Source organism: Trachinotus anak, unplaced genomic scaffold (assembly GCF_046630095.1).
Source record: "Trachinotus anak isolate AG129_WGS33_773 ecotype Australia unplaced genomic scaffold, CSIRO_AGI_Tana_v1 ptg000001l, whole genome shotgun sequence".
NCBI classification, from domain to species: Eukaryota; Metazoa; Chordata; class Actinopteri; order Carangiformes; family Carangidae; genus Trachinotus; species Trachinotus anak.
In genome coordinates, this window is record NW_027273852.1 from 13,433,952 (window position 1) to 13,457,768 (window position 23,817).

Sequence of the window (23,817 nt, forward strand, 5' to 3'; positions counted from 1 at the left end):
GTTCACCCAGCTCTGTTCCCACCCTCATCTCCATGCGTCAACACAGGAAGCTGCCTGCGGCTACTCCGCGCATAGCACCATGCTCCCATGCATACCAACAGAGGGCACTCATGTTCTGTAAGGACTATTGACCTGATTGTGTTGAACAGCGAAGGTTTAAGTGTCTTTTCAGGAGGTATCAAAATGAAACGTCTCTATTAAGCTTATTTAGACATATTATTTCTCTCTCGTCTTTCTTCACACACACACACACACACACACACACACACACACACACACACACACACACACACACACACACACAGACACATTTAGCTCATACACTCAGTTTGCAGTTCATGAAGTCCACTTGCTCAAATTGAAGGCTGCAGAGTTTGTGCTGCAGTTCAATTATATTGCATTATACTTGGACAGGACTGAGATTTCTATTATTTTGACCATCTCATATCAGTGAGAGCAGCCTATAAATAACAAATACACCCCCCTGTATAATGCAATACAGTTCAACAGCTCCACAGCCTGCATCCTCTGAAATTATCATACGGTTGAATCAACACCGCTGATTCAACTTGTATAAAAACCGGACATTATAACTGTCATGAGGATGGGGTTTATTGCAGTTATATTAGACTGCATTAGTTTTAGTTTCAGGTGTACATAATAAACTTGCAACTGAGTCTGTATGTGGCTACTGTATGTAGACAAAGGAGATGCAAATGTGCACAGTCTGGTCAATATGATCAATATATTTAGTTGTCTTTTGTAATTTTACCCTTATTGCCCCAAATTCCAATGTGTAACGGTTTACCATGCCTGACAAAATCTCAGTTCTGATGTTATTAAAATAAGTTACTGTTTGTTTTGTAAAAGATGGAGGAACCAACATTACTTGTTAAAAATAAAAGGTCTACCATCTGTTCATCAAGCAAAACAGCTCTTGGTAAAACATGTCAATTTAATGGTGTGGAAACACTTTGCACTGAGTCCTTTGTTTTGTTACATCAACAATGCATAGGACATGTATATTTTATTCAACTGATCATTTGTTAGTGCTTGTTCATGTTCTTGTTGCTGTATCCTCCTGATACTGCCTATAAATTATCTGCATTAAAAAAGAATCACAATTCTTGCGTATACTCTGCATTTTTTCATTATGAAATCTTTTATTTTGTAACATCTAGCTGCAGTGCTAAACACAATGTGGTTGCAGGAATGTTGGGCATTCTCAGGTCAGTGTTTTCCCTGTAAGCACTGTGGGAGGTTTTCTGTTTTCCTGTCCTGTATTGAGAGTTATGCTGCTTCTTCTGTTTGTGCAGTATCCTTTGGTCTTGGGAATCCTTGTTGGACCATGTTTCTGCAGCGACCCCACAGGAATCTGTAGAGAAATGAGGCATAACTATCTGTTAGGCAGCGTTCAACAGATGTTCACTCCTGGAGATTTTTTTTTTTTCCATTTGTTGAAGCATTTGTCGTTTGTGTTAAGCTGTAGTAGTGTTGCAAAGAAAAACACATGGTTTGTTTCCATCGGCCTTGTAGAGCCTGTTATAGCCATGACATAGTGTTATGAGCCATGATCATGTGGATCTTCATTGCAGATTTCATGGTACATCTTGGTAGTAAGGCTGACTGGTGATGGTTGCTCTCTGCATTACTCAGCATGGGCTTTCCAGCATTATGGGACCAATAAATTGGGAATAAGGTCTGGAAAAAAATTTAACTGCCCAAATAATCACAGTTTTTACGTGAATGATCCAGTATCACATCTTACAATCCCAAGATCAATCTTTGCATTTGCGCCTTCTCATTACTTGAAACTGGCTCAGTTCTGGCAGCATGCTGTGTTGTTCGTCTACTTTGTGGAAATCAAGTAATCACAACCTGCACAAAAAGGTTGTTTTAAGTAAAAAGTAAAACAAATGACACTTTCATATAAACTGTGACAGGAATAGCTACAGTCTATATGCATCCACTGCTGTGCATGGGCCTGTTTTGACTCTCATCCACAAGATTCACAAGAGGGATAGACTGAAACAGTCTGAGCTCTTTCTGTGTTTGTCGATGGGATATTATCTCTGGCTATGACATGTGAGGCCGTGGAAGTCAAGTGAACCGTGTGTCCCTGTGGGGGAGCTAACACTAGCTAGCAGCTGTCTGCAGTGATCAGGCTGATGTCTCGTCAACACAAACGGTGCAGATGAATTGTGAGGAGACTCTCACTTTCTGCCCTGTCTATGATAATTAAAGTGGATGTGCTGTATTTAGTTGAAACATCTGCTACTGACAGTCCACACATAGCTTCCTGGAATAACATTTGTTTTTCAAAATGTGTTGCAATTTTAAAAAAAAAAAAAAAAAAAAAAATTATTCTTGCTCAACTGTTTTGCAAATATAGGCCAAAAGAAATATTCATGTGTCATGATTTAGTCATTTTGCATTTGTCTAGGAACATAAATCCTTGGTCAACAGTTTTATTTTTATTAAATGTGCTATAATTTGCAATTTTATTATCATGGAAACAACAGTTTTGCTTGCTTTTTGAAAGCAGAAGAAATGTAAGTTCCCAGGATGAATCCTAAGAAGCACTTGGTGCAACATTGGTGTTTATCTAATGTAAGTGAATCATCACCGTTCTTGACTTTGTGAATCGAAATCAAATCCAGAGATAAGTGTTGATATCCTGTGCTAATGTGGATGCCCACTGATGACCAATTAATGTAAGCATGTTCTTATTTGTTTCTTATTTGTTGTGAGATTGGCCACATTGTAAAACTGTAATAAAAAGCAACATACAGCCATAGCTAAGTGGGTATGCTGCACATGTTTTGCTATGTAAAAAGAATGTTTTTACTGCAACATGTTAGATCCAAGCCTTTATGAGATTATTTATATAAACCCATGTCCTTCTTATATCGAGAGATTTGCGCAGCAGTATCTTTTTCTAGGTTGGCCTCTTTACCCTGACTGACACTCCACCCTTACTTGCATTTGTTTCACAGAGATGCTTGACAGAAAAGGCTGTGAGGCTAACTTAAAACTGACAAGACAGAAAAGGAGAGCTGAAGTCTATTAGTTAGAGCATGGGATTGGCTTTGAAGTTTTAAAAATGAAGCAGATATTTGGGAGAAGCAGTATGACGTTCATGGTGATGTGTCTTGTGGCTCAAATGCTTCCTCTGGTTTCAACCTTGCCAACTGGTGATGTCAGGGTGGTTAGTGTGTCTCCACATTTGTCATCATATACCTGCTATGTCTTGTCTCTGCCAGCCTCTCCTACCACAGCTATCTCCAAATACTGTCTGCTAGTTCCTTATTTAGATGGCATTCGTCACTACTTTGGCTGTGAGAATTTTTTTTTTTTTTTTTAAAGCTATTTACCTGCCAAATGTGTTGGAGCATTTATTTCTGTCACACTATGTAACCATATATCTTGTGTTGTTGACCTTTAAAAAGTTGATATGATGCTTGTTGTTTTGACTTAAGACTATGAAAGCTCTGATACTAGTCCTCAGTTTATTTAAACAAATGGGCTGACCTAAATACAGACAATACATTTCTTCCTTTTGTTTATTCCTGTTTTTTTTACTTTAGAAGTTGGAGACATTGAGACTTTACATTTCTCCAAAATAAATTGCCTAGTGCTCCTCAGTAGTGTGCTCACATTCAGTGATGCACACTCGTACATCTATGTATTTTCTATTATATTTGGCGACTGTGTCCTTCTTACCCTTTATTATTGTGGATTTGTGTTCCCCCCCTGCATGCCGTACAGAGCAGTTTGAACAAGTGAAGGTTAAACAGACGTTTTTCCAACAAGCCATCAAATAGTTTAAGTTTGTTGTTTCACATGTATTTTACAAACAGGAAAATCTGATAAAGAGGACAGGAAATGTTCATAAAGTCAGCAAATCACCACAACCATTTGTGACTTTCCCTCCTGTAAAATGATGCTGCTACAAACTGTATCATTTATCTTTGGCTGGCAGGAGATGACAGGTGCTGAATGCTGTGGCAGGATAAGTGGCTAACGAAAGACTGAAAGTAACCAATAATCTTTCTTGACTCAAACTGTTTTGTATTTATTTGTCTAGCAACCTGTAGCTCTGTTGATGTGTATATCCCTCTCAAAGATATGTGAATGTGAATAAGTAAATACAATGTGAATAAGTAAATACAACACAAACACTTTTAATGAATAGAGAAAATAAACATGAATGAAACAGAAAATTATGAATAGACCATCACACATTTGGTTGCAGTGATATCTCTCTTAGCTCTCATACAGGTACTAGACACACATGCCATACAAACAACAAACAGAATTGTTAAAGTCAGTAAGTCCAGGTACACATTAATTAGATTTTACAAATGCTCTTGTAGGACAAACACCACAAAGCATTTATATGGTTACTGTTACCAAATACAACAAACTCAGGGTTATCATTAGAGGAAGTGTGTTGTTATAGTTGTCTAGTCCAGGAATGTGACTGAAAGCATAATGCTGAATGTTCAGAAGTATTTTTTCACCTAATCACAAAGGCCACTTACTGTAATATTTGAGGGGTGTGATGCTGGAGAGGTAGCGGGGGATATAGTGATGCTACTTGTAATCTTGCCAGCACCTTTGACGTGACAGCCGTTGGCGAGTACTTGAGTCCTTTGCTCATGTCGGAGATAGTATGGTCCAACGGGCTGGGGGAGGCTGTGGGTCAGACCATTCAGAGACTGGATATATGGGCTCCCCAGGTGGATATGGATCTTGTTATCCTCTGTGGTGATGACACTGGGACTTGTGTCCGTACTGCTGGACTTCTGATGTTGCCAGCTGTTCTGCCACTCTGGAGTCTTGCAGAAGGTGGCCTGGTTTGCAGCCTCTATCGGCTCTGGAGAGCAGGTCCTGACTGTTACGATCTGAATCGGGGAGTTGCTGTGGTCGGGTGTTACGGAGCGTGATGAATTTGGACTTAACATCCGAGTGATGGTTGTGCCCTGAAGCGGGGAAATGGTGCGATCAGGGCTTGAAGGGGGGGTCTTGGCATTTGCAGGCAGACCTGAGTTCTGGATGATGGTGATTCTCTGCTTGGGTGAGGCTGCGCTTGTTGGGATGACAGCTTTGCTGGTGTAGGATGTTGCTGTGTCTCCAGTGGGGCTGCTAATCTCGAGTGTGGCTGTGTTGAGTACATGATGTGGCGTTACCTTGATGTGCAAGGGCTGCCCTGGTGTGTGTGTTAACATCATCACCTCTCCATTAGCTGTTTGGTGCATATCTATGCCATTCCCTGAGTGGCTGCTGTATTGGCTTACGTTGTTATTTGCGCTGTTCAAGCTGTTAAGGTTGTTTACAAGAGAGCTTCTTCTGTTTATGACTTGTCCATTGTGGTTTGGGTCCTTGTCGTCATTTTCATCATCTAGCTTCTCGCTGTGCTCACTGTAGTCAGGGGGCAGGCTGTCTGCTGGCTCAGTTTGCACCTCTTTGGTGGTCTGATGAAGGTCTGAAAAGTGTTGTGTGTTAACAGCAGGTGTCAGATTCTTAATTCGTCTATACCTGTCCAGCTCACTACTCAGTTCCTTCATCTCTTTGGCTAGCTCTCTGTTCCTGGCTTCTTGTTGGGTCACTTTCCTCTGCAGTGAGGAGTGATCCGTCTGCACCCTACAGATGGACTCCTCGGTCCCCATCAGCTTCTGGAGTTTCTCCTTCAGGGTATCTACTTCTCTGGCTAGCAGTCTGGACTTAACCTGCTCCTTCTGAAGACGGCAAAGGAGAAGGTGTTCCTGGTTGACCTCCTGCTTCTCGGCCTGCTCGTACCGGGAAAGCTCCCTCTTCGCCACTTCTAGTTCCTCTGTTAGAGCCCGGGACCTCCTCTGTTCTTCCTTGAACCTCTTCTCCAGGGACTCAAAGTCCTCTTCCACCTTCAACAGTTCTCCCTCCAACGCCTCCTTGTCCCGGAGCCTCTTTCGCAGCCTGTCTAGCTCCTGGGTCAGCTCTCTGACTTTGTTGTCCTCTGTTTGGCAGTGATGGTTAGTGTTGTTTTGAACAGAGTGTGTGTACTTCTCCTCCTTTTCTTTCCTATTTTCCAAGACCTGTAACCTTTTCTTCATGATGCTTATTTTATTCTGTAGCTCTCCGTTCTTCCCCTCCTCTGTTTTTAGTCGGTGTTGGAGCTCATCTTTTTCCTTTGCTATGCTCTCAAGCCTTTCCTCTAAATCTGCTTGAGACCTCAGTGCCTGCTGCCTGTCTTCTCTCAGTCTTTCTGTCATTGTTGCCAAATTGCTTTGCTCGTTTCTTTTGCCCTCCTTCCTGTTGAGTTTTTCCTCAGCCTGCCGCAGCCTCTCAGCCATGGTCTTTCTGTCCTCCACCAAAGCTACAGTCAGTGACCTGAGCTTGGCCAGGTCCTGTTTAATTGTCGCTTCACTCTTTTCCATTTGGCCTTCAGCAGCCTCTAGCTCCCTCACCCTGACTTTCATAGTGTCGAGCTCACTCGACAGCATCTTGCTCACCTCTCTCTCTCTCTCCAAGCTGCACTTCAGAGTACTACAGTCCTGTTTGCTGTGAACTAAAGCCTCTTCTATTCTGTCCAATTCACTGATTCTGCTACTGAGGTTATCCACCTCCAGCTTCAGGCTACGGCACTGGCTGGACTCCCTCGCTAGTCTGCGATCCAGGTCTCGACACTGGTCCCCAATGCGTATCAGCTCCTCGTCCTTCCCCTCCATTTCCACCACCCTTCTCCTCAGTACCTCCACCTCTGACAGCAGACTCGGGGCTGTCATGGTGTACTGGCTTTGGTTGAAGATGGAAACTTGTTTGTGGTGCTCCACCTCCAGACGCAGGGATTTGAGCTCCTCCTCCTTTGCACTGAGGGAAGCAGCACCGACGTCCTGCTTGATGTGGTCAGTGATGATGGTCAGTTCTCTGACACGACGCCTCTGTTCCTCCAGCAGCTCAGTCAAACTCTGTTGCTCCTTTACAACCAGCAGTGCGAAAGCCTTCAGCTTGGTCAGCTCCTCTTTCAGAGCTGATACTTCTCTTTCATTTATCTTCTCCTTTATTTCCTGGTATTCTCTCTCCTTTATAATCAGGAGCTTGAGTCTGTGAAGAAAAACAAATTATGGTGATGTCAAACATAATCTGGTGGCCTGGTTGTGTAATTTACTCTTATTTCAGCCTCCAAGGACCCTTTGTAGTGTTTATGTTTAAGCTCTTGGTTGCGGCTTTTAAACACAAATAGCTTCTTAAGTTGTGTATTTCCAGTAACATTTTTTTTCACTTTCAGAAGAATTTAAATCATAATGTCCTCTCTACTCGAACTTAGAAAAGCCAGGAACACTCTCCTTTCTCTTTTCTACATGTGTGTGTTTGTGTGTACATGCCTCATCTGTGTTTGCGCCTACCTGTAAACCCTAAAACATGCAGATTTGTCCATGTATTCCCTTGTTGTTCTGCCCCTCTTTCTAGGCAGGGTTCTGTAGGATGTTATGACTAACGTGGCAGATGGTCCCTTGGCAGGGAGTGTTTGTTAATTAAGAAGTTCCTCTCCTCTTGAGTACCCTCAACATTGTACCCAATCACCCTCCCTCTGCGCGTCTCGAACGCTACATTTCCAGCTATGAGAGGCAAGCACCCCCCCCCCCCCCCCCGTTCCATAAGTAATTACAGACAGGCAACATTTACCAAATGCTGTCACTCCTCACGTACCCACAGATGCATACCAGCACTGTACCAATGCATTTAATACACTGCACACATTTTTGTCATGTGTTACTGCAAAAGAAGGACACTTGAAAGTGATTTCTCACCCGTGCAATTTCATTATTTAGAATCCAGCTCCTCATATGATTTTTGTTATGTGTGATCCAATGATGCGTACTGGATGTGTTCAGAGTGCTGACATTTAGGTCTAATTGCATTTATGTTCAAAGTCCACACATGATGTTTGTCTTGCATGTTTAAACACTCCTGCATGTGTTATTTTTATTTTTATTTTTTTACATTTGATAAGTGGTATTTGGAGAGCTGCTTGTAATTTGTGGATAAGATCTGCAGGGCAGCCAGTGTTAAGTGTAAAATGCAAACCTGTACATTGTATTTAAGGTTTTAAAGTGAACTGGATCTTGAAATTTAACATTAAGAGCACCTCTACTATTTTCTATTAAAATACATGTCATCACTCAGCCTGGCTGGGTTAAAGTAGCAAAGATTTGTTGTTCTGTATGGAATGGATGACAGGTCTGGTAAAATGATAGTATATTGTTCTAAAGCATAGATCAATTGCCTGCACTACTTAACCTCAAGATTTGTTTATCTCTTATTTGTAAGTATTGTCTTGTCATAATGTTTCTTTTAAAAAGCAAGAATTGCAAAGGGTTAGGAATTAAAGGTGGTAGATTTTCAGTATAAAAGTTTCAGTGACAGACATATATTAATGTCTTTAAATATATGACATAGATACCTTTTTTTGAAGTCTGCTTTTGGTTATCCAATAGCAACTTGGCATTACAAGGTGATCTCTTTAATCTATGCAGAATTGCCCAATTATTACTTTATCCGTAACAGCTCTTCTTGCAGTTACAAAGCAAGTTTTCTGACTGACAGATGTTTCTAAATGCACATTTGTTTCTTTCCGATGTTCCTACCTGTACTCTGCTGTTCGCCTCCTGTCCTTTAAAATCCTCAGAGAATAAATTGTCTCTACTCTTTCACCTCTCCCTTTCCCGGAGATCCCAGTGATGTGGACATTCCATCCGGAAAACCAAACATTATGAGAAGTGCTCTGCACACGAAGTCTCACTCACAGTCAGTGGCGCCCATTACATCATCAGCAAGCCCTTATATGGGACTGTACAGGCTCTACTTGTGTGAGTGTGTGTGTGTGTGTGTGTGAGAGAGTGTGTGTGAGAGTGTGTGTGTGTGTGTGTGTGTGTGTGTGTGTGTGTGTGTGTGTGTTTTTGCTGGAGTTCAGCCCATTCCAGATGAGGTCATTGTGTAGCCATGCCAAAGAGGCTAATGGGAAGGACAGAGAGTTTGTGTGTGTGTGTGTGTGTGTGTGTGTGTGTGCATGCAAAGAAAACTAAAGCTTCAATCAAAATTCAAACTTGAAAGGTTAACACTCAGTTTTGTAGGATTAGCATGAGCAAATATGTTAACTATGCTTCCTAAGTACCAAGCCTAACTTAGCATGCCCTGCACATGTACAGTTGTCGTGTGTGAGTACGAGTGTGTGATGTTCTCATATGTTTTAAGAAGAGACATGTTTTGTGAGTTGTAGCTGCTTTGCCTGGGGCCTGATAACCTGACTGGGAGATGACATCATCAGTTCATCAGCCCTCAATTACATCCATATGTCTCTCTCTCTCTCTCTCTCTCTCTCTCTCTCTCTCTCTCACTCTCACTCTCACTCTCACTCTCACTCTCACTCTCACTCTCACTCTCTCTCTCTCTCTCTCTCTCTCTCTCTCTCTCTCTCTCCAACACCCCTTCTCTATCTTGTTCTCTTTCTGTCAATTAATTCTTCAGCCTACCTTTTTGCTTTACATTCTGGATTTTTTTTTCTTTTGCAAGTGAAAGTTTTACCTTTCTTGTGGCATCATCTATTTCTTTTGTATCCCTGTGTTCCTTTGCGGCATTACTCAAATAAATCTGTGTTCAGTGGAGCAAGGAGGGATGACGGATAATACTCCCATTATTCTCACTGATAGTTTTGTCTGTCACAACAAGAATGACAAAAGTCATAATGGAAAAATAAATGATATTTTAGCTTGCTAGATGATAGTACTAACAGTGCTGCAGGACAAAACAAACACAGGTCTGCGTGTGGCGCAGGTTCCCTCGGGGAGAACTTACTAGCACTATGCCTCCTAGTTCCAGCTTTCACTGTGAAATATGCGGCTGGTGGTATTTCTTTCTGTCAAACAAATCCATCTAGTCCCCAATTAAAAGGAGAACTATTTCCCCTGTGTCTTGTTGTCATCGCACAAGAATTTGCAGAACAGCTTACAAGACACACTCACACTTCACTTTTTAGACATTTATGTTCACAAGCCTCAATATATGAAGTTACTGTCTGCGGCAGCTATGGAAGTTAATGATGTCGGGCCTTTTTGGCATTCTCTTTAATCCATTAACTGATTCAGCACAGCGCTGGCTGCCTGTTTCAAAGTCAGAGATTACTGCCTTTGATAACATTTCATCTCAACTTTTTTTTTTGGGTTTGTGATGGTGATTTCTTGATGTTGAATACACTTCTTAATTATGGTAAGGCTGTCATCATGTTGTGTTTAAACTGTTTTTAATAGATATTCTGATTCAACAGAGCTGTAATTTGTGGTGCTGTTGAATTTTATTACATTATACCCCCAATAATATAAAGTGTAACCTTTTTATGAATGTAGGATTCATGCAGGGCTGTTGTATGAGGCTGTATAAGTTTTAGCCAGGTGTTCCCAATAAAATGGCAAAAGAGTGTCTCCACTGCAGCGGACAACCATCTGGAGTTATGTTACTGTTCCTCCTCTAGGTAAAGAAGTTGAACCTCATCTGGTGACTCAGTAGTCTGTAGGGGTAAATAACACAACACAAACACACAAACAGTGATTTAATTAAAACATTAGATGAAAATGGCTACCTCAGGCACATAGCAAGATGTTGCTGAGGTGTTGTTTATTGCCTTATACTAGGAGCCCAGTTTATTATACTTGTATTTTTGGATGGATTTAAATGGAAGTGGAACATCAAAATGCAGAAAGTTAGCACCTCAGTTCCACTGCATTGCTGAACACAGCTTGTAGTCAAAACTGAAGCTGTCCCATAATGGGAATGCATCCAAGACAGTCTGTGATACTGGTCATTGAAAAAAAGTGATTGAAACGCTAACTGCTTTATATAGAGAGAGACCATGTTACTCATGCAACACCTTAAATATTAAGAAATTGGTCTTGCCACTCTTTTCCCAAACCACTCGCAAACTGATTATCAGCTACAGGTCCCAGTAGTTTCCTACAGTGGAGGGTGTAGTTGATAAATCGACCCGCTTGCTTATTCTGCCTTCACCCTGAAGACTCTTTTTTTTTTTTTTAGGGAAAAGTCTCAGTAAGATGAGACATTTCTCTTGTTGTGGGATGTGGGAGAAAAATCCTCCTCATTCCTTGCAATTCCTATCCGTGGGACCAACTCCCAAACCAGAGTTCATGAGGTCCCTTAGAGGAGGGGCTGGCATCTGCACCGCTTGTCCTCAATTACAAGCGTGATCCAATCCCTCAAGGGCATTTCCAAGAAAACCCTCAAACATTGCCGATATGTAATATTGCCCTTATATGAGAGGAGCAATCTCTCTTCTGTTGTCATAGCTCCTATTTTCAACCAGGGGTATAATTTAAAGATATTGAGTTTTTTTAGCTGCTGCCTTTGACAAATCCTCTAGTTTTACTAAACACTGCTGTAAGGGATCATAAAAAAGGCATAGTGACGATACAAAGAGAAAAGCAGCTGCTTCGGCAGTCTGTGCTGGCTTTCTCCTTATTTATCAGTTCGTTTAATAAAATTGAGGGAATGACTAAACTGACCTCATATGCTCAGTATAGCTAATAAATGGGCCCAACAGCTTGCAATCAGCACTGCAGTTCTGCTCTGAAGTGATGCACTGCCAGGCTCCTATGGTAATTTATGGAGATCTTCCTCTGACACATTATTGGCTGAGCGAGCAGATGGTGGATATGTTTGAGAGTGAGGGATGGACTGAACAGCTGTGGGTTTCCGCTATTGCACAGCCAAGTTTACTTTGTCCTTTTTCTTTGAGCAAAGTCTATAAAATGTTTTCTCCACTATGTTTAACTAAGCCAGAGTTTTTTTTTGTTTTTTTTTTAATTGACTGCTTGCTAGGATGGCTCTTGGGATGGCAATGTTAGTCTGTCCATCTGTCTGGTCAGTCGGTCTACCACTTTAATACAGACTGAAGTATCTCAACAATAACTTTATGGATTGGTATTAACTTTTGTGCAGGCATTCATGGTCCCCAAAAGATAAATCCTACTGACTTTGATGACCTGCTGACTTTTGCTCTGGCCTCTAGCACCACCAGCAGGTTGACATTTTGCTGAGATCTCTCAACCAATATCAGATGAGTTTCCATGAAATTATGTACAGACATTCATGGTCTGCAGAGGATGGACTCCATTGATGTTTGTGATCCCCTGACTTTTCCTCTAGCCCCCCCATGAGGTTGGCATTAGTGGTTTTGAGTGAAATGCCTCGACAAGTATTGGATGGATTGCCATGAAATTGGGTCCAGATATTCATGTCCTCCCTTCAGGGTGAGTTTTAATGACTTTCCCTTGACTGGACTTGATCATTTAGCACCATCATCAGGTCAGAATTTAAATTTGTTCAATACTGTGGTTTGAAACCAAATACGGGCTAGAGTTGGGGATCGAAACCCGGTTCCAAATTAGAACTGGTTCCAAAAGAACGGAGTAGCCAGGGAAAAAAAATTAGAGCAGAGCCAGTGCACCCTTGACAGCTTCAACAGTTAAAAATGTACACTATACAATTAACTCGTGAGTTAATTCATGAGCTTGCATGCACAGCTAACATCACAAATGTGTGAAAGATGCACTACTGTAAATGTGGGGAAGCTAAGTAGCTCCACGTCAGGTAGCATAATCAAATCAGCAAGCATTTAAAGCAGCACAGCGAATGATCTTAAAGACTGTGCAGTGTTTGATGCTGCTGCTGCTGCTGCTGCTGTCCTACAGTAACGTAAAGCTCAGCTGCTGAGCACCTGGTTCAATAACAGCAGTTTGACATTCACTTTCATGTTTCTCTTTCTGGAGTGGATTTAGCTCTGATTACAATTAAACTCTGATTCTGGCCACAGTTGTTTATTTTAGTATTATTTTCTTCTTTTGATGCCACAATTCAAGAGTATAATTTCTACATTTGCTTGTTTGACTGTTAAAATTAAAAACTCTGGACAAGCTGTTTATGTGTTGACAACAGAGGACAAACAAAGATACAAGATGTGTGCAGTGCTTTTCACTGGGACAATAAAAAGAATAATGCACATTTCTGGATCTGTCTGTCTGTCTGTCTGTCTGTCTGTCTGTCCTTCATTCACAAAGCTTATGTAATTTTTATTTTCTAAACATCTGACCTCTTTAACCATTTTGGAATCAAAACAGGGACTCAATAAGAGCCGGCATCGATAAGCAGAATTGTAATCAGAATCGATACATTTCAAGCGATGCCCAACTCTAAAACCTGCATATCTCATGACATTACCATTGGCTGCAGGTGTACTTGTGTTCAGTGCTAATTACCAAATATTAGCATGGTTATATGCTAAACTAAAAGGGTGAACACCATAAACATTGTACCGTGTAGCGTAAAAGTGTTGCTGTGCCTAAGTACAGCCTCACAGAGCTGTTAGCGTGGCTGTGGATGCTTAGTCTTGTCTTAGTAGATTATGCGTATTCCTTTCCTACATCTGTAGAACGTATTGATGATGTACCCATGAGAAAGCCACATCAGTTGGGGAGTGAAAACATGATGGAGTTTAAAAGTGGTTTTGTGGGTGTAGCATAGAGTCTGTGAAGTGTTTGTGATTCAGAACTCAAGTGGACAAATGAGAGCATGGGTGTCTTTTGTAGGTTGAACGTGTGTGTGTGTGTGTGTGTGTGTGTGTGTGTGTGTGTGTGTGTGTGTGTGTGTGGGGTTAATGATGAGAAGCTGTCAGTCCAGTGACAGACCATAGGAAACACATGCAGGCATAGAGCATGTTCAGATAGCTGAGGTTGGAACAATCAGATTGCTGCATTGTGATGTGCAGATGTAATCATCCTCTGACACGCAACAGGGATCATGCTATGGCATAAAGTGATTATATGCCGTGACTGGAATTTACAGAATAGTTCACAGCTAGAACAGGTCATCTGCTCTGCACATGGCACCTTGTGGATTTTTTTTTTTTTTTTTTTTCAGGTTATAAAAAAGAGAGTGGTGTTGATTTTAAGTGGCTCTCTTGACTCAGAGCATATGCTTTGAAAAGCAGCAGCGAGGGAGGTTGAAAGATAGTTGAAGAGGATTTGGAGTAGGAGTGGAAATTCTTTCGGTTAAATATTTAGGCTACTGCAGAGCAAGATGCAGGAAGGAGAGGATGGCGAGGGAGATGAAAGGGACAGACGTATCACCATGTGCCTTGTGTTGTTTACCCTGTGGATAAATGCAAGCATTGACTCAGCTCAAACCTATTTGCACAAAGCTCAAGGAAGTGCAGTTGGGAATGCAAAGAAGGGGAATATGAAGTATTTTCAAGTGCACCTCTGAACAAATATAAATATATACTGGCAAGGGAGCATTGCTGTGTGGATTGATTCTGCCTGTGCAATGAGGAGTAGACCTTTTATTGGCTGGACTGGCCAGTGCTACATCCCATGTCTGTGAGTTCATGAGTTACACCATTGGCTGGCTGAATGTTGGACTTCCTATTGGCTGTTGCTCTTTCAAAATGATATGGCGAAAATTTTGTATTACGTCATCAGGGGACGTTTACAGTGGGTTGACAGTAGTTTTAATTTTTATTCCCCTTTAGCGACTTTTTTTTTTAGCGACAAATCTAGCAATTTTCTGGACAAACCTTAGTTGCTTTCCAAGGCAGTCATCAGTAATTCACATGCAAGCGAGAGGCACATCTCTCTCTGTGTCTGCTCTGCTCGGGGAGCAGCAGAGAGGCCAAGCAGCAGTTTGTTTCCTAAATTCCAAAGTGGCACCATCAGGTTGATTGATTTGGCCGACCAAGAGTTAGATATTCAGTTCACTGTCATATAAGACAATGAAAAGCAGCAAGTCCCATAAAACTTAGAAGTGGATTTTAGACGATGTTTGGCGTTTTTGCTTGAAAAATGACTGAAACAATAAATCAATTATCAAAGCAGCTATTGAGTAATTTATTACTGAAATAAAGAGTTTCAGCCCTGTTAGCCCTCACTTCAGGTACTGTGATCTACCCAAGTGTGATGTTGTCGAAGCGTGTTCTGAAATGGAAATCATAAAGGCGGACAGGCAGGGAGATGAGAATCCTCTGTGTTTTAGCAGGCAGGAATGTATGAGCCACTCAGGGTTCACACAGCACCACAGACATGCTGTCTACTCATGTATTAATCATCATTAGGCCAAGATGAACCACAAAGCCTTTATGTGTGCATGTTTAGGGTTTCCACATTGTATTTGAATAGACAGAATTCTAGTAAACTTAATCACTCTGCTGGCATGACTATTTTTGGTCTTTAATTGTGTGTGTGCCTGTGGTGGATCAGTAAAGCGTTTTCACTTTGGCACACAAATGCAGACAACTAGTCTCCTCCCAAGGCTGCAAGCCCAGTATGGGTCCAGTCTCTATACAGCTAGATTACAGAGTGGACTCTGGTGGTACATGAGCCGAGACAACCGAGGACTGCAGCACAACGGCCCTGTTGTGGGCCTCAAATTGCATAGGAGAATCAGGGGCCACCTTCATGTTAGACCTAGCTATACCCACAGGCCACATCTAAATGTGCTCTCTATTTGGGAACCACCAGCAAACCCTCAGCCCATTTACTTAGTTTAGAAGAAGGCTTGATCCTTTGCTGTGTGGTATTGTTGAAGGGTGCCAATTTAGACCGTACATGTAATTGCATGTGAGTGCATGTTTATGTGTTTACAAGGGAGAGTAAACAGAGCCAAGCTGGCCGCAAGGTCTAACCAAGTCCAGGATGTAATGGACTGTGTCTGAGTGGAGTAAATCTAAGAACAGTCTTGAGGTCACATACACTGTCTCATAGAAATGCAGCAGTCAACAGTGCCTCAGCTCTGTCACTCAGCCATGAAGAGCATTACAGCCGAACATAGACTAAAAGAATCTAAGCCTGCACAAGTGTACGTCACAGAGCTCAGATCTGGCTTGTTGCACTACTGGAATACTTTAATCCCTTAGCCTCTTCTGCACTAGCTGTAAATCCTCATCTCTTTTACATCAGGAGGGATTCTGAAAGGCATAGGTGGATATTTCTGCCTGCTTCAATGCAGGCTACCAATTTAGTGGGAACTATAAAATATCAGTGTTGCCTTTTCTTTGCCATTCATAAGAGCCTCTAGGGTTTGGTGCACCAACCTTTCTCTGTCCTGCTCCAGTAGAGTGGTAAGGCAGTTGCTCTTGCGAATAAAAGCCCTGTGGCCCCTCTCTTGCTCCTCTAGCCTGTGTAGGGCATTGGTGTGAAAGTGGGAAACCTCCACAAGCTGTTCCAGCATCCTTTTGGATGAGCGCTTCTGGGCCTCCACCACATGGTTAAGCTGAGGGGAAAAAGGGGAAACAAATCAGTGGGCTGTGAAGAAGGTGTGAATGTACCTTGACTAGAGGACGGGTTGCTCAGTGTCAGGCCTACATGGTTAGTAAATGTGAGAAGTGAAGCTCTTACAGTAGCGATATGTGATACCACTGATTTCTTTTTCCAACCTGGTACCAAGTAAAACCCAGGCTGGTATCACACACACCAGTACAACAGTGATACTATGTACAAAATGCGCTAAGAGGAGAGGAACCGACAGGTTACAGACAAAGAATGCCATGTTATTCAAACTGAAATTTGAATAATGCCACTGAAATACATAATGAAATAAATAAATGCCATATTAAAGCATAAATGAGTCACTCCCTACATTTTTTTTATAATAATCTTTCAGCTGTCAGTGACAACAAATTAGACTAGGTCAGTGGACACCATTGGCTGCTCATAGGCCTGCATTTAGTAAGGTAAGGTTTGTTGCCTGTAGAGTAAATCATTTGAAATGGGTACATAAGTGTCAAAATATCCAGGGTATTGGGAATAAAAAGGGCATTTCTGTTAGCAGATGCTGGCTTTTGTCATTTCGACAGTATAACTGTGTATACTAGTATAACTGGGCTTTAAAAAAATATAACAAGAGAAATATTTTGTTGAATTGATGTGATGTTATACCAGGAGTGCAAATTTCACTACAAGCTGAATTCAAGAGTGGCAGTCCTGATCTTTATAGCTCTTTGTTGTAGCATTTATTTCATTACTTACTTCATGGCCATATTCATTTAATTAGCTGGCATTTTTATGTCTTATCAATCTGAATGAAATTGCCTACCGTAGGTTTTAAGAATAGGGGCAGCTCCAGTTGTGTGGGCATCAACACAAACTGAAGCCTAGAAAAGATGTGAATTTCTTTCCTACGGTAGAGTGACAGTGATAAATGTCGCCAATAACTACACACTCTCTCTCTGCACCTGGATAATGCCGGCCACCGCCAAAGGACTCAGTGAGTGAGGTCTGTCTCACCCTGGCATCACATGTCCTCTTCTTCAGACTGCCACTGCATAACCTCATCGTATTCTGTATTCTGTGTTGTGATTAAATCTGAGATGCCTAACAATGTTTGTGGTGTTGCCACAGCACCTCACAGTCCTCCCACACACTTCACACTCACAGCGTTGTTGCTGTTCTGAGAACTGAGAAGGTTCCACACAACACTACATTTACAGTCAGCCTTCATCGATGTCATCATTCAGTTCAGTGACTTATGCATTTATAGAGCTTTATTTCACATATGACTATTACAGGCAGCAGGAGAAGTAGTTCCAATAAACCAGGTATTATCCCTGTTGATTATAAATGCACATTTAAATTACTTTGTTTTGATATTAATCTTTTAATATGAGAATTGATCCTGGAACAGAAAAATCTGTGATTGGAAGTATTTGTTTGAGGGTTGATCTGCACAACACTATCTTACAGTATCACTGTAAAATGCCTGGAAGATTTCAAAAAGTGTATTTTTCCACTTATCCCCCCCAGTGGTGTGTAGTCAGACAGATAGTTGGGAGTTTCTCTGCTAAGCTTTTTGATATTGAGGACCTTCACCGCAATACAATTGGCATAGATGGTATTTTATTGCATTTACATTTACATTTAGTCATTTAGCAGACGCTTTTTTCCAAAGCGACTTACAGAAAGGGGAACAAGGTGGTTGTTGTTGCTTATAGGGCTGCAGCTATCGATTATTTTAGCAATAGAGTATTCTACCGATTATTCCATCGATAATTCAAGTAATCGGATAAGAACTACTTTTGTCTTATCAAGGAATGAGATGTAAGAAAACAATAAAATCAATATAATAGAATATAGAAAATACAATGAAGAGAAAGAACACAGGTCTCTTAAAATGAACAACAAATTGGTTTCCTTTTAAAAACAAAATCTACATTTTTAATTGCTACAATATTATCTGTCTTAACTGCATCTGTATGTGTGCTCTGTGTGCATGTGATGACATCACTCCGAACTGAAAGGTTGCCTGAAAAAGGAGACAATCACCTTTTTAGCAGGTTTACTCACATTTAGAAAACCTGCTTATACCTGCTCACTTAGGTGTAAAAGGATATTAGAAAGTTGGAAAACCTCGGGAGGAGCTCTGTCACTGTCTTTCGCCATGTTTTGACTGACACAAAACAAACTCACGTTGCTTGCTGCACATGTGTCTGGGAGACTGTTGCTGGTTGATGTTACAGAACCTAACCTGAGTTAAATTAACCGCAGTAGTTGGCCATGGTTCTAGTGCTAATTAAAATTCAGACGGTAATACTAACCATCTGGCATTTTTACTGTTATTTTAGCTTGAAACTGGTAACCGTTTCGTCTCTAATGGTGACTACTGAGCCGTCATTTGGATAAAACAAAGCTTTGATGCAAAGAATTAGCCTCGATTACTTTTATTAAGTGAGTTTCTCAAGGAGTTGTTTCAACCCTAGTTAGTTAGACAATCACTTCATTCATTCTAACTTGTTCTCCTTAAATAATCATTACAAAAACGGTTGACAGTGAAGTCTGTAGATTAGTAAAAAACAAGAAAATAGTGCTTTGGTTGACAAATGCATTATCATTGCCAAGGAGTAGATCCAGCACATGTTAACACCTGTAGTGCAAAATAACAAATTTGTGCAATGATGCAGGAGTAATAGATGCTCCTTTGTCAGACAGTAATGCATTCATCTCATTAAATTTGATTATCTTGTCCATATGGTGTCTGGTTTCTTACTATTGGCTGTTGGTACCTTAGCAATTGGTTTTTCGTACACATCCTGCAGGTGGTCCCGCCGGGCCTGGAGGGAGTCTCTCTGCAGGGCACGGAGCACCCTCTCTGGTCCTCTGAAACCATAGTGGGCCTCCAGTAGAGCTGAGTCTGTCTTCTCTGATTTCAACACAGTGATTACCTCATCTCTGGCCTAGCACGACAAGCATCACAGAAGAAAAGTTACTTTACCTTAAATATATAATTGTAGCTGCTGTTACAGTCACAGTGTCAATTTTTGCGGTGTATGTTGCAGAGTGAGTGTGTTTGTGGGAACAAATCATCCTGCCTGTAGTTCTCCCTCCAGGATACTGAGCAGAAACAATAGGTCATCACGGGACAGGTCTTCTCTTGTGTGTCTGCCCTGCCACCTCTCCCTCTTGTCTCGCATGTTGTCCCCCTGAATAGTGGTCTTTGGGGGGTTGACTGGGTGGAAGAGAGGCTCTGTAATGTGGTTCTCTGGAGTCCCTTGATTCCAAGAAACCGTGTTGCTGCTTTTACCAAAAGGGGTCCATGTCTTTCAGTCCACCTAGGAGGAACAGGAGACTGAGACATGACAGTTGAAATAGCAGCTGAACGTTGAACAACTTCCAATCAAAAAGGTTAAACAAGGTCATGTATTGTGTCCTCACAGTAAATGGTTATGCGGCTTTAATAGACGACCAACTGATGCAGATTATATAAACCCTGCTGGGCTAATCCAAAGTCAGTCGGCCTCTTGTCATAACACTTAGTGTTACTGAAACAGATAAGTGTGTGTCTGGCATTACTTTGTGTGAGGCTTATGTCATCTCATAGTCTGAGCACAGTTACAGCGATCGCTGTCAGCTTGGCAGACAAAAGGACTCAAGGTTGCCAAAAAGTAGGATGTTGATTACTGACCACATAAGGGCTAAATACGTGTGGGCGGCGTGTGTGTGTGTATGTGGGTATGTGAAACAAATCACATCAGCTAAACAGTGTTAGCTAGCCAGCGCTCGCTGACTTAATGTGTGCAACCTAGATTTAGAGAGAGAAAGCAAGCAGGTTCGTATTAGTGAAAGATGATGTCATCTCTCTGTTCTTCAGCTCTGCTTCTCTAGTCCAAACTCTCACAGAAGCCAGGAACCACCTCTTATTCCCTAGATGTTGGTCAAGTTTCTTTGGAAGTTACTGAAGGCCCTGGTGTTTTCCTGTCTTGTGAAAATTGAGAAAAGCAATTAAATGAAAATTTTAAAACATCTAGAGGTTGTGTTTTTAGTGCAGTTGCTTTCAGACTGTAGTTAAGATCCCTGACCTTCTTACTGCTGCCTGTTAGAAATTCTGTATCTGAACAGGAAAGCTCTGTCTCTCTATCTATCCTCAAGGCCGTTGAGCAACCTTGAGACTCTGTAAACAAGAAGAACGCTGGTACATGAAGGACAAACATTGTGCAAGAAAGACAGACCAAACAGAAAGCAAGCCCTTTAGCTGGTTCAGATTGTAGCCAGTAACATCGCTTGGATATTGAATCCTTGTGAGAGTGTCGGTTTACTTACTGGATGGCGTCTGCAATGAGGTATTTTTCTTTTGGCCTCTGTGTGGGAAGAAAAAGTGTGACGTTCTTAAACTCTCTCCCTTCCTCTTAATACCCTCTTGTTATCAATCAGGAAGACACATGAAGCTGTCTTGGCTGTCCTTGTGTTCCTTTGACCCACTTGTTTGCAGCGACAGGAAAGGATGATGGAAGCTCTTAACACAATTGCAAAGGAGTTTTCATTAGGTCTCTTTTAAACTGTTGAGACTCACTGCACTCAGAACTCAGTATTCTAAAACTCAGTCCCCACAACATACAGGACACACTACTGCACTGTGAACTCAAGCTGTTCTATTATTTTTGTATTCTTTGTTGAGAGCCCCCGATAAGACAGGGAATGATTGAAGATTGGGACTAAAGACAACCTTCATCAATCAGCTAGAATAGGTTTAGCCCAAGGTTGGTACAGCTCAAGATGAAGACATGCAGTAGAGCTGTTAGATGGTGATCCCTGGCACATATTTTCTGTCGTGGCCTGGGGTCTGTTTTCCTTGGACACGAGTGTGTATATATTTCTTTACTCTGCCCATTCGACGGTGCTGTTAATGTGAGCAGTCAAGCCAAAACACGTGCGGCTGTTTCCTTGCCCTTGGCCTTCAATTGACTAATGTTGATGGGGTCTGACCACCTCGAAATTCTCTTTCAAACACACACGCACACAGATGACATGACTCAGACTATTCTTCTTTGGTGTGCTCGGTGTCTAGACAAACACATGCAAATGCATACTGATGTCTAAGCCCACTCCCACACAATGGCAGGCATGTGAAAATACCTCTTAAACTGTGGCTCTGAGCCAGGCTCAGCTTTAACAGTGGCTGCCAGGGTTGCCCCTCAGAGGACTGTCCACTGGCAGGCACGCTGGCCGTAACACATGTGGCTGGCTGCCTCTGTTTATTTGTCTGAACACCACCCAGGGCAGCATGCCCGCATCCCTCCTGTCTACTAAAAAGGGCACCGGCTACCCTCGGAATAAACTATTAACACTTCTGAAAAATAATCTCACTCACTGTGCTTGTCTCCCAATCCAAAATCCGGTCTGTGCATACACACAGGTGGCATTGTAACAGTAAAGTGAAATATGGTAGTGTGGTAGTTCCACCTGTTGTTTCACACTGTCAGACCAGCTCTGTAATCAGTTGAGGTTTCTCACCTTTATGTGCAGTTTTTATTAGAACAGTGAGTGGGCTTGTCTGTACTTCTTTCAGATTGTCTCGGGGTGAAGAGTCACATCACAGTATGCACAATGTCCAGTAAAGCAAATTAACTCATATATATTAACATATCATGCTGCAGTGTTTTCGCTGTTTGAAAAGCAAAATTAGCATGTTTCTCATTCACTATGACTACAAGAGAATTTAGTGATACAACATAATCTACTCCATTTAAGGGTTCTTGAATACACAGAGTTTGTTGCTAGTGAGAGACATGCAGGCTTTGCATGCACAGAGAACCATCAATTACAATCATTCTTGATCAGTTTATCAAATAACCAAAGCAGCCCCCTCCCCCCATTCCCCCCCCCCCCCCCCCCCCCCCCCTTCAAAAGGTTTGAAAAGATTAAAAAGTTTTGCAGTGTCAGTTGAATGGAATTATTCCAGCTGCAGAAAGGATGAGGTTGATGTTGATTTAAGTCATCGGTTGAAAGCTCCTGTATTTTTTTTTTTTTCCATATTGCAATATGGAGTGGGGTCCAAAAGTGGAAAGGGGTCTCATTTTGGACCCTACTGTCTGTCAGTTTTTTCAAATGTTGTGCAGTTCTTCTGTAGAGGAGTGTTTTTGAGAATGTTGTCAAGTCCATTAGTATCACACATGCATGCAAGTGACGTGATTTAAACTCTTGCCAGCGGTTTCATGCTGTTCAACAGTTTGTAGTTGTGACATGCCAAGAAACGTAGGAAGACAAAGATTTCTCACAATATGAAACTGTGTCTGTTTTTCAAGGTTTAGCTCAGCTGCAAGGAGAAAGCCTCTCTTCTCCAGGAACACGATCTAAAACTGGATTTCTACTCCCTCTGGACTACATATTAGATGATTGGATAGTGGCAGAAAGTCCCCCCAAATACAACACACAGACACCCATGCACACATGCCGTTGTCATTTGTTGCACGGTTTAACTATTTGTGGCACTTGTAATGTGAACAGCCCAGTGTCTTCGTTGAGAGACTGTCTGAAAATATGCGGTGTTATCCTGGTGTTCAAATGAAATCGCGTCTCCTCCCTCTCTATCAGTGTGGCCGGTCAGACCAACTATAAACACATTTGATATATGTAGTTCTGAGAGACCATAAACTGACCCTTACACTACTAAGCATACAGATTGGTATGGATGGTACAGGAGAGAGTAGAGGCAAAGTAGCATTGCTCAGCTTTGGATTGAATACAATGGTTTAAATTTATTGTCAGAAGAAAAGAGCTATATATATTATTTTCCCCTGAATGTTTTCTCCCTCCCCGTGGGACCAAACAACCTGGCCCATGGCCCCCAGGTAATTTATGTTTGAGACCCCTGTCCTAGCTATTCATTCCCAGCTGGCAGCTCATATCCACTTTATATCCACCTGTCATGGGAGGCTGGCTCAGTCTGTGCCCGGGAGTCATCTTCGGCCTCCAGTTTCCAGGGTCAAGTTGGCACAGCACTCTGTAATTCACATTCTGTATGGCTGATGTATGTTTTGGCAGGAGCACAGTACTGCAGGCATGGCTGCTAAGAGCGTTATAACAGGGAAATTATACTGTTAGCAAGCCAGCTAGAGAGAGTGGGAGATGTTGAACAGCCTATAAATTTATTTTGTCACCAGCAATGCCACTGTTGAACTTTGTGATTATGAGTGTGGTTAATCTGCACATTGCTAAATGATTGATTACTTTAGCATAAAAAGAGGGAGCATTAGATGAAACAACCACCATCACTGCAAGTGTTATAATTACTGTCTCTAATGACTCTCTATGCTCTGTGTAAAGTGTTAGACCATTGAATTTTCATGGTTTTGAATTTTTACATAGTTAAGCACAGATTGTCAACTTGACTCGGTACCTTGATTTAGTGGAGGAAATACAATTGGTATAGAGGGAGAAAAGTTTGTCTGGTGCAACATAAACTGTTTAGTTTTACCATTATTATGCAATTCTTGTAGATGGGCCC

The 23,817-nt window shown here is 41.7% G+C and overlaps 2 protein-coding genes across 4 annotated transcripts in view; one reads left to right on the top strand and one right to left on the bottom strand.

The window, feature by feature from the left end:
• Positions 1 to 23,817, top strand: part of cmss1 (cms1 ribosomal small subunit homolog) — a 35,652-nt gene that overhangs the window by 641 nt on the left and 11,194 nt on the right. The window lies entirely within an intron of this gene.
• LOC139621636 (filamin A-interacting protein 1-like) lies at positions 545 to 22,180 on the bottom strand. 2 transcript variants are annotated; one of them, XM_071478353.1, is made up of 6 exons: positions 20,634 to 22,180; positions 19,406 to 19,645; positions 19,100 to 19,270; positions 16,136 to 16,314; positions 4,545 to 7,086; positions 545 to 1,375 (listed from the first exon to the last, which is right to left on the bottom strand). In XM_071478353.1, the coding sequence occupies exons 2-6, from the start codon at positions 19,505 to 19,507 to the stop codon at positions 1,226 to 1,228; spliced, it is 3,144 nt and encodes a 1,047-aa protein (XP_071334454.1). In that variant the 5' UTR covers positions 19,508 to 19,645; positions 20,634 to 22,180; the 3' UTR covers positions 545 to 1,225. The 2 variants fall into 2 exon arrangements, with proteins under 2 accessions (XP_071334454.1, XP_071334464.1); XM_071478363.1 differs by having other exon boundaries at positions 19,406 to 19,662.